We start from the raw sequence: 15,399 nt of genomic DNA on the forward strand, positions 1-15,399 counted from the left end.
GGCCTTCTTCAAGTGCATCTTGCTGATGACACTAGTAATACAAATTACTTGGGACATGGCTGACAGAATGAGAGCAAGTTACTTCTGTAGATTGAATAAGGGTTTTGGTTGAAATTTTATACAAATTTCTAAGCTCGACAAGAGACACTGAAAGAAGGTTGAAGGTTACATCGATTGAAACGTTTTGTGAGAATAATGTCCAAGATGAGAACAGTTGTCTTAATAATATAAATTAATAATTTCTATGATTTGACAATGATTTTCTTTTGTTCTTATCCTAAATTCAATCTAATAAAAACATTTTTTTTTTAAAGACTAAAAATTCTCTGTACATACCCATCATGCAATGAAAATGTCATATTTCAAAAATCATGTAAATCAAGTCATTTTTTTTATATGGAACATTTTACAGTTTTTAGCATTTTAATAGTGAATTATAACCATTAAAATGCTGATTTTGATTTGAGTATGTCAAATTGAGTTGTCTTCCTCTTATTCAATAAAAATGGCGAATCAAAACAATATCACGTTTTCAAATAAAATTTGATTTTATTAGTTAAAAAAATTACTTCATCAATTTAGGTGATTTTTGAAACATGACATTTGTTTCGTTACTAGGATATACATCATCATAAAGCTTTTTCTGTATTTTTTTCATTTTCTTTTTTCTTTTTTTTTTTTCTTATGTTGAATACTAGATTTACATCTTTAAACATTTTTTTTTGTTTTAGGTTCGTCCTGGAATGGATCTTTCCAAAGTTGTCTTACCAACATTTATTCTTGAGCCTCGATCATTCTTGGATAAATTATCAGATTATTATTACCATGCTGATCTTCTTTCAGAGTAAGTCATCTATTATTATTAGTAGTAGTAGCAGTAGTATTTGATTCATTATTAGTATTATTTATTATTAGTAGTAGTATTCTCTTCGAATTTTGACTTGTCTATCAGATTTTACTAATTTATTTCAGAGTTTCTAGATATTTCAAAGCTGACATGTCAAAGTTGATTTTGCTTTTGAAAAATAAATATTGTCATTAAAAATAAATTACCTGAATCATTTTCTGTATTACATTCTGTCAAATTTAACCACAAACAAAATATTTATATATTTCCTATTTTATTTACCATTGAAGGACCTCAAATAATGAAATAACATTTTGATAAAAGTAGGTACTTAGAGTGTGAAAAGCAGTAAATAATGATATTCCCTTCGATTTCAATCTGAAACCAAATACACAATTAAATCAGTTTCCAAGTGACTAGCAGGGAGACCCAACATTGCCCAGAATTGAACGAGAATCAACAAATGTTCCACACTTTCAATACTTCTATTATGATCGAAATTGGTGCAATTGCTCAGTTTTAAATCAGATCAGTTAATTGCCTACTCTGGTTAGGACCCAACGCGGTGCACTGGCAAGAAGCTTCACATGCCTCCTCACAGTGACTTAGTCCACAATACATTGTAGAGAACTTACTGTGGATTTTATAAAATATAATGGCTTGAATTGAAGTTTAAAATGCAAAAGTCAAGTATCATGCCTCAGTTGTGCTCTAAACATAAATATTCATTTCGAACATGCCTCTGTTTTAAAGAACCTACTTTTGAGTTTATACACCAGGCTCTTGTACAGTGATAAAATTTCTCAAATGCACTTGTGATGTTAGGCTGTATAAGGGTGTTAATTTTGGCCAAAATTAAACTATTGTTTCTTCAATTGGATTTTTTCAATTATCGATTTTCGATAACTTATTGAAGGTAATCCGATACAAAACCTATCTAAAAATACTCCCAAAAACATAAGTAAATTTGTGTGAAATTTTAAAAAATCAGCCCAACCATTTTAGAGTCCATAGAAAACAAACTCTCACAAATACAAAGTACTTTATATTTCACAAAATGATCCCAGAAGTTGATATGCCATAACGCAAATAAAAACAATCCCGATAAATTTCTAAAAGCTCTTTAAGCTTAAAAATAAAACTTTTCCTGGAATCAAAAGGATTTAATAAATTTTCACTAAAAAAAAAATCCACAAACCTAATGACTAAAATTTTTCTAATTGTAAACATTGTGGATTAATTTATGACCTAGCAGAATAGACATCCTAGTGTGGATATTCTTGCTGATGTGTGCGTGTCCCTTGCAAATCATTCTCACTTTTGTTATATATATATATATATATATATATTAGTTTGTCAATAAGCCTTTTCTGTAAGGCAAGGTTTCCTAACCAGGGAAAGCATGTTAAGGGTTCCTTCACTAGATACTAATAAATAGGCAGAGATTATTATTTATTCACAATTCTGTACATGTATAAGAAAATTAGGTTAAAAAAAATGCATTAACAATTTTGAAAACAAAATCAGCATTTTTCTGACAACTAGCTCAACCTTGGGTTAAAAAAAAAACCCCTGAAAAACCTAATGTTCTTATGCATGTACACAATTGTGAATAAACTGCAAAAAAAAATGCAGTTATGTGTTTGAAATTGTCAGAAAAATGTTCATTTTGTTTTCAAAATTGTCAATAAATTTGAGGAAAACTTTTAAAATCCAAACCGGTTATGAAAAAAAACAAAAAAAATATTTCTTGCACTATGAAGATGAAATAAATAAGATTGCAAAATATTTTATTACATGTAGGTTCCTTGGTTCATCAGTATTATTGGAAGAATTCTATGAAGGTAAAAAGGTTGGAGAAACACTGATCTAATGTACTCTTCTTTTTCTTTTTTAGTGCTGTCTTGAAAGAAGATCCCTACACGAGAATGAAAAGTGTTGTACAATGGTATTTATCTGGATTTTATAAAAAGCCCAAGGTATATTTTAAGTTTTTTGTTTTTGATTAGTTTTTTGTTTGCTTTCATTACTTTTTATTTTCCATCATTTTTTCCTGTGAGTATTCTGATTTTATTGTTTGATTTTGAAGTGTGTGACAAAGAAAATGTTTGCTGCATGTATGACCAAAACTAGTTTTGATTTTTATTCAACAATTCACATTGCCATTGAAATATAAGAGGCTACGGTGATTAAGTGCCAGAGTTATAGGGGGTATCCTAAATGGGGAGTTGGGTAGCAAGATGTTTGTTAGCTTACATTTAAATTTATGCAAGGAAGGAATTGCCAACGTATTCAGTCAGAGGAAATAAGCCGTCAGGATAGTTTTCTGGCATCTGAGGACCTCTACAGTGAAAGGGTGGGATTTTGCTGCTAGTCGAGTTGCTTGGAATCTAGCGACAACAGACGATCATGGCCTGTGCAGTGAACTAACACATAGATGTACATGTTCATAGCATATCATATTATAAAAAATCACCATTTTAATATTTTTATTTTAATGTTATTAATCGGAACTAAAATTTTGTATGAAGTTTGACTTATATTGTTTTGATTGGACTATTTTTTTCACCTTGAGTGTTATTTGTGCAACATTTCGCTCAGTTATAGCCTTCGACCTTTGTCAGGCATGTTGGTTGTTATTTTGGGAAAAAAAGGAGAAAAGTTACTGGCTCTGTAGATGGTTTCGTATTCTGGGAGTTGTTTTTTGGGGTTTTTTCACCGTGGTTTCATATGTGTGAAAAAAAAATTTGGTTGACAAAGGAAAGTCAACTCTAATAAAGTTCGAGAGGAGATTATCTCCCTTTTATTTTTTAAATTTTAGGGAGGGATTGTACAAACTTTTGTTTTTCCTACAATTAGAGGTTCTCATATGCTGCTAATTTCTATGCTTGATCTGTTTAGTAATTTTTTTTTAGCATTTGTGTCACTTTTTTGAGTCCTCTAACTCTCCATCTTGCATACCTGTCAATTATTTTGACTTCGTTCCACAAAGGGAAGTATGTTCTTTTTCTTTCCATATGTGATCAGCTAGTTCCGACCTTATGACCTTTGTATAGATAAGACCATCCCCCCCAAGGTAAGGCTAGAAGAACACCATAAACACGAGGGGGAAGGGGTCAAAAGGTCAGGACTAGCTGATCACATATGAAAAGAAAAAGGAACACGCTTCCCTTTTGTGGAACAAGGTTAAAATATGTGGTAACAATATTCCATACATGGGCAAATAGAATCTTTGTAGAAATATAGGAAACTATAGTGAGAGTTTTTTTTTTTTTTTTTTAATCATAGGTTTTTGGGGGATGGAAGCTTTTAAATACTAATTATGAGGACCAGAGAAATTTTCCTTTTCTTTTTTTTCTTATAAATGTAAAACAATTTTGAATAATTTGTAATCTATTTTATTATCTACATCCTTTGAATTTTTAGGGGCTCAAAAAGCCATACAATCCAATAATTGGTGAAACGTTCAGATGTTACTGGCGTCATCCAAAAACTAACACACGAACATTTTATATTGCCGAGCAAGTAAGTTTGTTTATATTTTTCTAAAATTTCATATTTCCACTTCACCATGCAGAAAGGCAGGAGAAGATTAAATTTGGCTTGCATTAAATGTCATCTTATTCCTCATACATTTAAAAACTGTGCTAATCTTAAATTTGGATAATCTTTAGCGATTTTATTTATTAATCTTGAAATTTCTTAATATTTCCAGATTTCGCATCATCCACCAATATCAGCCTTTTACGTGACAAACCGTCAAGACGGGTTCAGTTTAAGTGGAAGTATACTCGCCAAATCCAAATTTTATGGTAAACCAGTATTTTGATTATTTCTTTTTGTTTTTTCATTGGCCAATAAAAAAGAGCTTCATCTCCCAGTTTTAACATTGCTTAACTTTGGTGATTTTGCAAAACTGGTGTGCCAACGTGATTATGCCATATGTTACATTACATTCCGCTCCTTTAACTAGCGTGGAACTTGATATTTGTTCATGGCTCCTTTGTCAGATTTGCCTAATGCACAGGAATGAGCCATCAATAGATCCATGAAGGAACTTATTGGTCGATTTGCTTGATCAAAACGATAATGGTGATGATAGATACTGTACCAGAAATAAAGTCTTGTATATTTGCTTAATGCCAAACCATATTAACTGTTGGAAAACATTGATTTCTATTTTTATATTAGCAAAGAAACCAGGTATTATTGGCCAACTTTGAAGAGCAATAACTTCAAAAACTAGAAAGTTTGAAGCAATTGTTTATCACATTTTTTTGTTAACTAGTATTATGAATTTATTTTCAAGTTTAAATTTCTAACTTTAAATGTTTGCTTTCTCAGAGAAAATAAATTTGTTTTAGCGGGTTTGTTAGCTCAGTTGGTAAGATATCCAATATCAGTTGTCAGGGTTGTTAGGTTTAGTCATACTAAAGAATTATTAATCAATAATGGCTACTGTGGTTAACATATGTTTCTTAAATGCTGCCTTTTTGAGTAAGTGTTTGAAAAACTCAAGAGAGCCGATAGGAAAGATGAAAACTTACCAACTAATTATGAAAATGTATGCATCTGTAAGGTGTTTAGCTGAACTTTGTTGTTAAGCAAATCTTGCTAATCACAGAAAATCATATGAAAACATTTCGACTACAACTGTTTTTCTTTCAAGACGAACACAGAATCACAGATTGCCATACTCTTATGCTAGTTGCTTTAGCAATTACATAAAAGTGCACAATGATGTCAGTTCTATGTTTTCTATCTTGATCTACACGAACCAATCAACATAGGTGCCAAGTCTGTTCAAAGATGTGCAATGCATTAGCAAGATTGAAGAAGCATATGCAGGCCCACGGGCGGTCAATAAATGAAGGAGTGGCATTCGTCTGACAAGATGTCACAGTCATTACTATCATTATATTTCTCTTAATTTCTTTGTCTGTTCTACTTTTTTTTTGGCAACTATTTGGTTGAAATTTTGTATGGACTTTTGTTGTGATAAGGTGTAGCAAACTAAGTATTATGGTATCTGTTCAATGCCCAGTGAGGTATTAATAGGATTAGTATTTAATGCAAAAATAAGCACAAATTTAATCATAGTTAACCACCAATTTAGCATAATGCCCTTAAGTTAATAAGCTGTAACTTTTGCCTATTTTTATGGACAAAGGTCTAGCATCATGCACAAATTATAAAATAAAATTCAATGCTGATCGCATCTCATCCTATTTTAGCATTACTCCAAATTGTTTTAAAACATTTTGATTCAATGTTCAACTTCTATGGGAAATGATGATTTTGATCTTATCTTTGGCTTTTCATGACCTTCAAAGTAAACTTGTGTCCATTTTACATACACAATCTATGAGACTTGATTAGTCATAATATATCTACATGCCACGTTTGGACATTAGAACAATATTTTATGAATCAAAAATGAACAGATCCTTTATAAATTTTCTAAGATTATTTTTATTCCATGTTTTAAGATTGTGATGCTAATTACATGATGATCATTGTTATTAAAAAGTTAAAAAAAAAAAAAAAAAGAAAAATTTTGCTCGTCATTTTTGTGAGTCTAAAATGATTATCGATAAATGTTAATTCTTAAAACATTTTAATTTTTCTTTCTCTGCTGCCAGGTAACTCACTGTCTGCTTTGCTTGACGGGACAGCTAAGTTAACATTCCTCAGCCGCGGAGAGGATTATTTCATTACAATGCCATATGCTCACTGCAAAGGTAAGACAGAAAATGTTCTTTTTCACTAGTTTTACCAAATCAGGCTGTCTGAAGATACTGGTTTCCTTACTTAAAATGCACCAAACATTGGTTTTTATTTTTTTACTTTCTCTTTGCAAAACTGAATCATATTCTGCAAAGCAAAAAACAATTTTTCTTTGCAAACCAACCAAACCAAGCACCATGAATAAATATTTGAAGATATAAAAAACTTGAAGCATAAAATTTTTCCACAATTATTTGATTTGGCTTTAAATAACCTACAAAACAAAACAACCAAATCATTTTTTTTTTTTTTTCAATCTCATGTTACTGTAATAACTGATAGATTTACATCTGGTAAAAACATGTACCCATTTTGTTGGAATTCTTAGTTTATTTTGAGTTTTTGTAAATGTTTGTATTATTAGTATCGGTAGGTAAAAGATGTCTGCTAATAAGAAAAATGTTTAGTGTATGCGATTTTTGCTTATTGTTTCTGAAAAATATTTGTAGGACCTTTTCCTTTGTATTTAATATTAACTCTGTGTGGTATTACAATGCTTTGAAGAATTTGTGATCCATTTGAATTCTTCTAAATGTTATCGACTACAAATTCTGAGTACATATAGGAAGAAACTAATTATCAGGTCTGTTTTGATAAACTAGGAATTCCAACATTACAAACTAAATGATAAACCATAAAACATTTTGGTGATTGATTGCCTGCTCTAGTGAGGGACCCATTGTGGTGTACCAGGAGGAAGCTTCAGATGCCTCTCCGCAATAACTTAGTCCATAATACATTGTAGTCTACATTGCACTGTAGAGAACCTACTGTTTATAAAATTATTTTCTTTTTTATATACAATGGCTTGTATTGAAGTTAAAAATGAAAAAGTCAAGTATCATCTTTCAGCTAAACAGAAACATTCATTTTGAACGTGCCCCCATCATATTAAAGAATCTACTATTGATTTTATGTGCCTGATCTTATTGCTTGTGCAGTGATAATGACTTGAATTGAAATTTTAAAATGAAAATGTCAAGTATCATGGTGCAATTGTTTTAAACAGAAATATTCATTTTGAACATGCCCATGTCAAATCAAAGAACCTATTGTTGATTTTATATATCGGGCCTTTCGGCTTGTGTTGTATTAAACTTTTCAAATGCACTTGTGTTGTTAGGCTGTGTAAGGTGTTAACTTTGGTCAAAATTGCTTGTTCCTTCTTTCATTGGATTATTTCAATTATCGATACTTATCAAAGACATTCTGATACAAAGCCTAGCTAAAAAAATTGCTAGACACATGATGTACATTTGCGTGAAATTTCATAAAAATTGGTCCAGCTATTTTTGAGTCCATAAGGAACAAACTCACACATACTAAATTTCTTTTATATAATAGCAGTTATATATATATATATCCCATGTTACCCAACCTTAGGCCAAGCAGCTATGTTGCAAAATTCTTAATGATCAATTAATTACTTTAGAGTGAATCTGATACATAGAAACATGCATACCTAACTTTGATTGCAAGTGATCTGGCATCTTGGGTTGATATATCTAACCACATTGGTGAGTAGTAAATGACAAAATTAATTTGTATTATTGGACTATTCGGACCATTGTTCTCAATTTGAGTGTTTTTTTTTCACAATGATTTGTAAAGTACCATATTGTAGTAGATAAAGTATTTGGTAAAATTAAGTTGTAAGTTACACTATTCTGGAGGTTAAAGGTTCAATCTTCAGTGCAGGCAACACTTGAAATTTCATTTCAAATTATTTAAATGTTATGGTTGACAGAATGAGAGCATGCTACCTCCATGGATTTGTAATTCTGTGCAGATTTAATAGTTCAACGGGAAGATTCCAGAGTTTGCCAATATATGCCTGAAGAAGGTCAGAGCTTACATCATCCAAAACATTGTGAAAATAAGTCAAGATGAGAACAATAATCCGAAGAATCCAAGAAACAAACAATTGTTTGCGAAACACACACACACACACACACACACACACACACACGTGTGTATCTGATGAGTTGTGTTGGTTTAAATTAAAAAGCAATATTTTTTATCTAAAAAAATTGAGGGAAATTGATCTCCAAAAATTCAAAGGAAAATAGAAGTATTATATGAATGGTTCAATATTTTTAAATAGATTTTATAATGGAATAAACACATTTCGTAATGAAAATAAACACTAGTTATATTCTCTTGAACTTTTATTTACATCTTGCAATGCTTTTTTAATTTTTTCCCCCCTTACAGGTATTTTAATTGGAACACTAACAATGGAAATGGGAGGGAAAGTTTCAATCAATTGTCCGAAAACGACATATCGATGTGAACTAGAATTTAAGTTGAAAGTAAGTTTGCATTTTTTATTGACTGATAAATTTGAAAAATAAAGGTTTTTGCCAATTCTTGTCACTAACATGAATTTTTTTTTTGTGATAAATTTTTGTTTAATAGTAAGAAACAAAACCATGTCAGATTGGTACCCATTAAAAGTAATAAAGTTACAGTCTAATTTTTTAGATAAAACATTGAATATTTGAAGTATATTCGCATATTACGTTTTTGATGTAATATTTGTTCCTGTTTGTTTGAAATTAGTTTCGGATTTTTCTCTTTATCAAAAAAGTTATCTCCCTTATAATTGAAATACTTCTTTCTCTCTGAAAGTATTATAAATGTGCAAACAAATTTTCTTTTTTAAAAGTCAGGACTAAAATGCATCTCGGGCAGTGTAGGGTAGGTACAACTCATTAAATTTATAACCTTGTTACTCTGCACAACCAAAGACTTACATCTATTGTTATTAAGGGTAAAGTAAAAGAAATCAGTTCAAAGATATTCAAGTTAAAATTTAATAGAAATTGCCATAACTTTATGAAATTCACTTTTGACCAAACATTTATTTATTTTGAGTTTGACATTTTGAAAGATTTTTTTTTTTTAACTTTCAAATGTTCTTTTGTTCTTATAGCCTTTTCTGGGGAGTGGAGAGGCGTCAAATCGGATTGTGGGTCGTATTAAAATGGGATCGGATACTCTGGCTGTGATAGAAGGACACTGGGACCAAGATGTATATATCAAAGACAAACGATCTGAGGTGGGTTTTAAATTTTAATCCAATATTTTTTCTTGTTTGAGTTTTATTTTTTGTTTTGATAAACAAATCTATTTTATTTTTGTGTCCAATATTTTTATAATTTATATTGCTATATTCTTTTTTGCACTCAATTATTTAAACGAAACTGATTTTTCTTAAGTTTATTTTTCCAAAAATTTAGGACTCAACAGACTGAGATTTTAACATTTATTCTGTTGAGAAATAAAACAGTGGAATATATGCCTTTTCAACTTATTTATATCGAAGAGAAATGCATCAACAAAATTTTCCTATGTTTTTATATTTAATGTAATGACTATGAATTAGCAATTAATGAATTTTTTACATGTGTATTTTTTTTTTTTTTGTAATTATTTACTAAACATTTTAGGGCACTTCTATATAACTAAAAAACAAAAAATTAATTTCATACGAAACAAATGGTACTTATATAATTGTCAGATCTCAAATAGTAACACATCCAAAAATTATAGAAAACGATAAGGTAGAAAAAATAATTCTTAATTAAAAAAATTTGAAATAATTATGCAGACACTAATAAAAAAGGCATAAGTTGACAGGGAAGATGATTAAGTTCTGTTGCTTACATCACGTGATGGACGTAATTCAAAATGTCGGACAAATTTTATTCTCCATCTAAACTTTATCGAAAACTGTTTTTTATTAATAATTATTTTTCTAGGTTATCATTTTCCATAATTTTTCGATATGTTAGTATTTGCGACATGAAAATTACATAGATATCATTTGTTTTACTTGAAATTCAATATTTCGATTTCTTATAATATAGAAGCACCTATTTAAGTTTATACATTACTATTGTGGCAAATGTGTAGTTTAGCAGCGTAAATTATTTGACAGACAAAAAATTATAAAAACTATTTTTATATACAACACATTATTAGACCCCAAGGCTGAAATAAAACCAGAAAAAATTTCATTTTTATTATTTTTTCATTATTTTTTGTACACTTTATTTTTGTTTATTTTCTTTTGGAAATCGAAACCTTGGTTCAGTCTGATGTTGTGCGAACTGAACTATTTAGATTTTCTCAGAAATAGATCTTAAAACATTACCATTACAAAACAAGCCGGTAAAGAATGTATGTGCTAACTACACTGCAAAAACTGAAATATTCCCATGGCTAAACGTGCTGTTGTGTGTCCAGCAAGCAAATAAGGAAAAATTCTGGTGTTAATCCTCGATCACAAATTTCTATGAGAATTCCTGCAAGATTCTAGTGTTGATAAAACTCAAGGGGAATAACTCTGGCCTAGGAAATAATTTTCTCCAAAGGGATATAACTCGGGACATTCCTACAGTCTTTTAAGACTAATTTTTTGCACATGTAAAGTTGCACTCTATTTTTGAACACTTTCTATATGATTTTACTTGACATTTCTGGAGTTTATCTTATCTCTGCACAAATATTATTGAGTTATCACATTTCATGCTTATTTCATGAATGCATATTAATATCAAATCTGTTAAAATCTGTAACAATCTCCTAAAGATATCAAGTTGAGCTGATCAGATATGATTAGAGCATTCTATCGTTAAATGCCTGGTCAAGCAAATAATAGTTAAAATTTAATTTAATCACATACAAAAAAGAAATAAAAGCAATGGCTACCACATCTAATTATATGCTGGTGGGTCTCGTGAATTAGCAAGATTGCTAATTACCTCATATGTAAATGAGCTGCTGCTGGCTTGAATAAAATGCCTGTTTTTCTAGAGACTGAGGCAAATTTGGAGTTGTGGGCTTGGACAGCAGTGTGACAAGTTTAATCACTAAAATGATTAGTTGAGAGTACAATCTATTTTTGAAAACACAAAATAGGTAACAATTGATTATTTAACCACACATTCTATACTGCAGCTCACTTTGTAAGATGTGTAGTAAGATAAATAAATGAAACTGTATGTGGATTACGTCTTTTATCAGACATCTTAGTGGTTTCATTGTTTTGCTTAATACTTTATCAGAGTTAATGTTAATAATTTTGAATGAGTTGACATCTTTCCAAATTAGTACATTTTAAGGTTGAAAATGCCCTCTCCCCATGAAACCTGGCCCAGTAATTGCATTATAATTAGATATATTGATCTGATGCAATGCCAATCAAGAAAATACCAAGTTTGTGGCTATGTATTTAATTTTTGACTTTCAGATGAACATATACAGACAATTGTTTTTTATATAATAGATTTCTTCAATTGAATAATCCAACCTTTTTTCCATTTTGTTTTTAGGAAATTCAGTTGTTTTGGAATTCTTCGCAAGAAGTTAAAAATCAAAGATTAAAACGATACACTGTCCCGATTGAACATCAGAAGGATATGGAATCTGAAAAGTAAGTGATTGAAATAATTGAACCATTTACCAGAAATATAGTTACATTCCAAGATCCAAATATTTATTTTTCATGCAAAATAGTTCTTCCAGCATAATACAATTTCAATGGGGATCATTAAAAACGAACAAATAATAAAAGAAGAAAGGAAAACATAAGGAAGATAGATGAGAAATTGCAGAAAGAAGGAAAGGAGATAGAAAAGGCAGAAATATACATAAATAAAATCTGAAAACAAAGAAAATGGGATACAAAAACTTTTAAAAAGCTGGATGAAAAAATTTTAAAAGTTCAAAAAATGTCAAAAATAAAAATTAAATAAAACATTTAAGTTTAAGAGAAATCTTTATAGTAGGATTCTGAAAAGCAAAGAATATGGCAACTTTTACAGATACAACAAAATAAAAAAAAAATAAAAAAACGGAGAATTAAGTTTTGGTTCAATCTTTGTAAACCTTTTAAGACTTGATCTCCAAATTTTACTTTTTATAAACATTGTAAAGTATTTTAATGATAGAAGGGTTAAATATGAATTGTATGGACCATTAAAGATGGTGTAATTAATGAAATATTTGTTTTTCTTGTTTGATGATGGTGTTGACCTCTTTCTCATGGGCCAGGATTGAAGATATTCTCTGTTGGTTCTTTTCTTGGGACAGGTAAGAAGGATCATGAAGATGATTTAAAATATATTACTACACAGTATCAAAGCTGACAACACAATTTTATGTATGAACTCAAAATCAATCTATAAATAAATGTTAAATTATTTGGAATTTGCCCATACAAACAATGAAGGAAGGAAGTAAGTCTTGTCTGCCTCCACGTCAGTCACACATCCATAATGCACTTATATCTGCTTAAAGAAGATCCTCCATTCTGTGTTGGCTGTTGTGCTCCATTTATGATGGAACATATATTGATGAAATGTATGGATTTTAATGGAATCCATTCTAGACATATTATTTACTTCGTTGTCAGAAGGTCAGATACAAGATGGAGTGTAGTCTTGAGAATCCAGCACTCTAGGATAAGCAGACTCTGACCTACAGAAATGCTTGAGCAGCCCATCTGCATTCCTCAATAAGGATTAGTAGCAATGAACTAATCCTTTCTTGGAGAGAAGGTAAAACCTTGTGGGTTCAACCTTTGAAGACTGAACAAAACCATACCTCCACCTGACATCAACAGGCAGGACTGATTTGCATCATAATCTATTCTAAACTGACTGCCCAAAGATTTTTTTTGTATGTGCAAATCAATTCGATGGACATTTTTTTTTTTATTCTTGAAATATCATCATCATAGGATTTTACTCCATCTCTAGAGCCATTGTCAGTCAGTATCCAAGGCATCCCCTAGGTCTGCATCGAAACATGTCTCACTTAAGGGACAGTCTGTGAGTGTGTGTGTGATAGTCTGCACTTCATTGCCATAGAGGCTCCAAGCATCTTGTACATAGCTGCACTTATGCAGATTGTTTTGACAACCTTTGCTCAGCCTTGAGGAAGTTCAGAATCTGCTGGGAGATCTTTTGGTGCCAGAAAAACTTTGTTGTTGATTTTGACTGACTCTTTCCACTAATGCAGGTGGAAGGATGCTGGTATTATTTATCCGAAGCTTGTGACAATGGCAAAGTTATTACAAGAGCTTTGTCCTTTGCCACTATTATTGAAGCAAGTAACTTAGACTTAGAAACTCATGCATCCTACAATGCATGAGGTGGTCAAATTATACCATTGTTTTCAATCTGAAACCAGATCCAAAGTGTCCCTCCAGCTTCTTCCCTTTGCAATCAAATCTCTCTCGATTATTTGCTTCATTTTTGGTCTTTCTGTTTTTCCATCTGGGGTTCATTAGAGCACTTGATGGGCCAATCATAAGGCATGTCCAAGCCAGCCTGTTGTTTACAGATTATTAATGATACGACCTGTTTGTGCAGTCTCTGACTTCTTTGTTGGTATTTAGATTGTTCCTCCAATCTTTCTAAGGCACCTGGAATCAAACACGTCTAATTTCCTCTCTTGACTGATTTTGAGATGCCAAATTTCACTTCCATATTAGCAGTATGAGCGTTGCCGTTATAAAATCTTAATTTAGATATAAAAACATAAATTCTCCACCTGCTTTCTGCAGACTGTTCAACAACAAAGAATGCTTAACAAAATCATTGTTTACTGACAAATAAAATGATTATTGGTCAGCATTAAATAACTCACTGAGGTTGATACCTAATAAAGCAAATTACTAAACCAAAAGTTGAGGAATTTCTTTCATCATTAACCAGCAGAGCTTAACCATTGTTAAGCAAGGGAACAATTTACCAAGCATGTGCATGCATTGTGATGAAGTACAGAAGATCAGTGAAGATTGAGAATATGTGTTGCTTGGGGAGAAATGATCTGAGAATATGACTGATGTATAATATAGGTGTTAAAAACAGGCTTGGATCTGATAACCTCAGAGGAAGATTAAATGTGGATGGTGTAGAATAGGAGACTCCAATGGTATGATCATGTTGAAAGACTAGATGAGAGTTCTTGAGTTAATAGATGTAGAACAGTTGAGGTAGCAGGTGTAGTTATCGAGAAAAACATGAAAGGAAGTGATAAAAATGGAGTTGCGAGAAAGAGTCATAAAAATCTGAATATGTGTTGCATGGATAGAATATGAAAATGATATGATTGATGCATAATGCGACTCTTAAAGACAAGTTTAGTTATGGAAGATGAAATCTGAACAATATGGTAAAATGTGCAAAAGAATAGACTCTCATGGTATAGTCACATTGAAAGAATGGGTGATAATTCTTGGGTTAGTAAATGTAGAACAGTTGATGTAGCAAGATCAGTTCATAGAAGAAGGCTAAGGAAAAAACATGTGGTAAAAATGGAGTTGTGAGAAAAGGAATAAAGACCTGGCTAAAGATAGTTTAGTTTGGAAGTAAATTTCTTAAAGCCATCCAACAAATGCCAGCATGTAAAACTGTCAAAAAAAACCCAAACATGATGATAAGTAATATGGATCTTAAGCTCAAACTTGTTTATGGCTGAACCATCTGCACAGTAGATCTAAGATTACCCAGCTCCTATAACCATACATTATGAATTAGATTTTTTAATCCTGTTAAAAACAAGCAAAAGTTATAACTTATTGACTTAAAATGAATGATTTATGCCAAATTTATGGTTGAATATGGTTAAATTTGTACTCATTTTTGCATTAAATACTAATCCCTATTAATCTCTCTTAATATCCTAACTGTGCATTGAACAGATACCATAACACTTAGTTTGCTGCACCCTATAATAAAGATCCATATACT

The 15,399-nt window shown here is 31.0% G+C and overlaps 1 protein-coding gene across 5 annotated transcripts in view; it reads left to right on the forward strand.

Moving 5' to 3' along the window:
- LOC145252644 (oxysterol-binding protein-related protein 8-like) overlaps positions 1-15,399 on the forward strand; it is a 232,894-nt gene that overhangs the window by 199,275 nt on the left and 18,220 nt on the right. For all 5 annotated transcript variants that reach the window (XM_080112382.1, XM_080112384.1, XM_080112381.1 and 2 more), the window contains 8 exons: positions 732-844; positions 2,745-2,826; positions 4,274-4,372; positions 4,563-4,659; positions 6,490-6,588; positions 8,849-8,946; positions 9,570-9,695; positions 11,974-12,074. In XM_080112382.1, coding sequence (XP_079968508.1) covers positions 732-844; positions 2,745-2,826; positions 4,274-4,372; positions 4,563-4,659; positions 6,490-6,588; positions 8,849-8,946; positions 9,570-9,695; positions 11,974-12,074 — 815 coding nt within the window. The remainder of the gene's footprint in view (positions 1-731; positions 845-2,744; positions 2,827-4,273; positions 4,373-4,562; positions 4,660-6,489; positions 6,589-8,848; positions 8,947-9,569; positions 9,696-11,973; positions 12,075-15,399) is intronic.

Source organism: Euprymna scolopes, chromosome 29 (assembly GCF_053919585.1).
Source record: "Euprymna scolopes isolate OS-2025 chromosome 29, ASM5391958v1, whole genome shotgun sequence".
NCBI classification, from domain to species: domain Eukaryota; kingdom Metazoa; phylum Mollusca; class Cephalopoda; order Sepiida; family Sepiolidae; genus Euprymna; species Euprymna scolopes.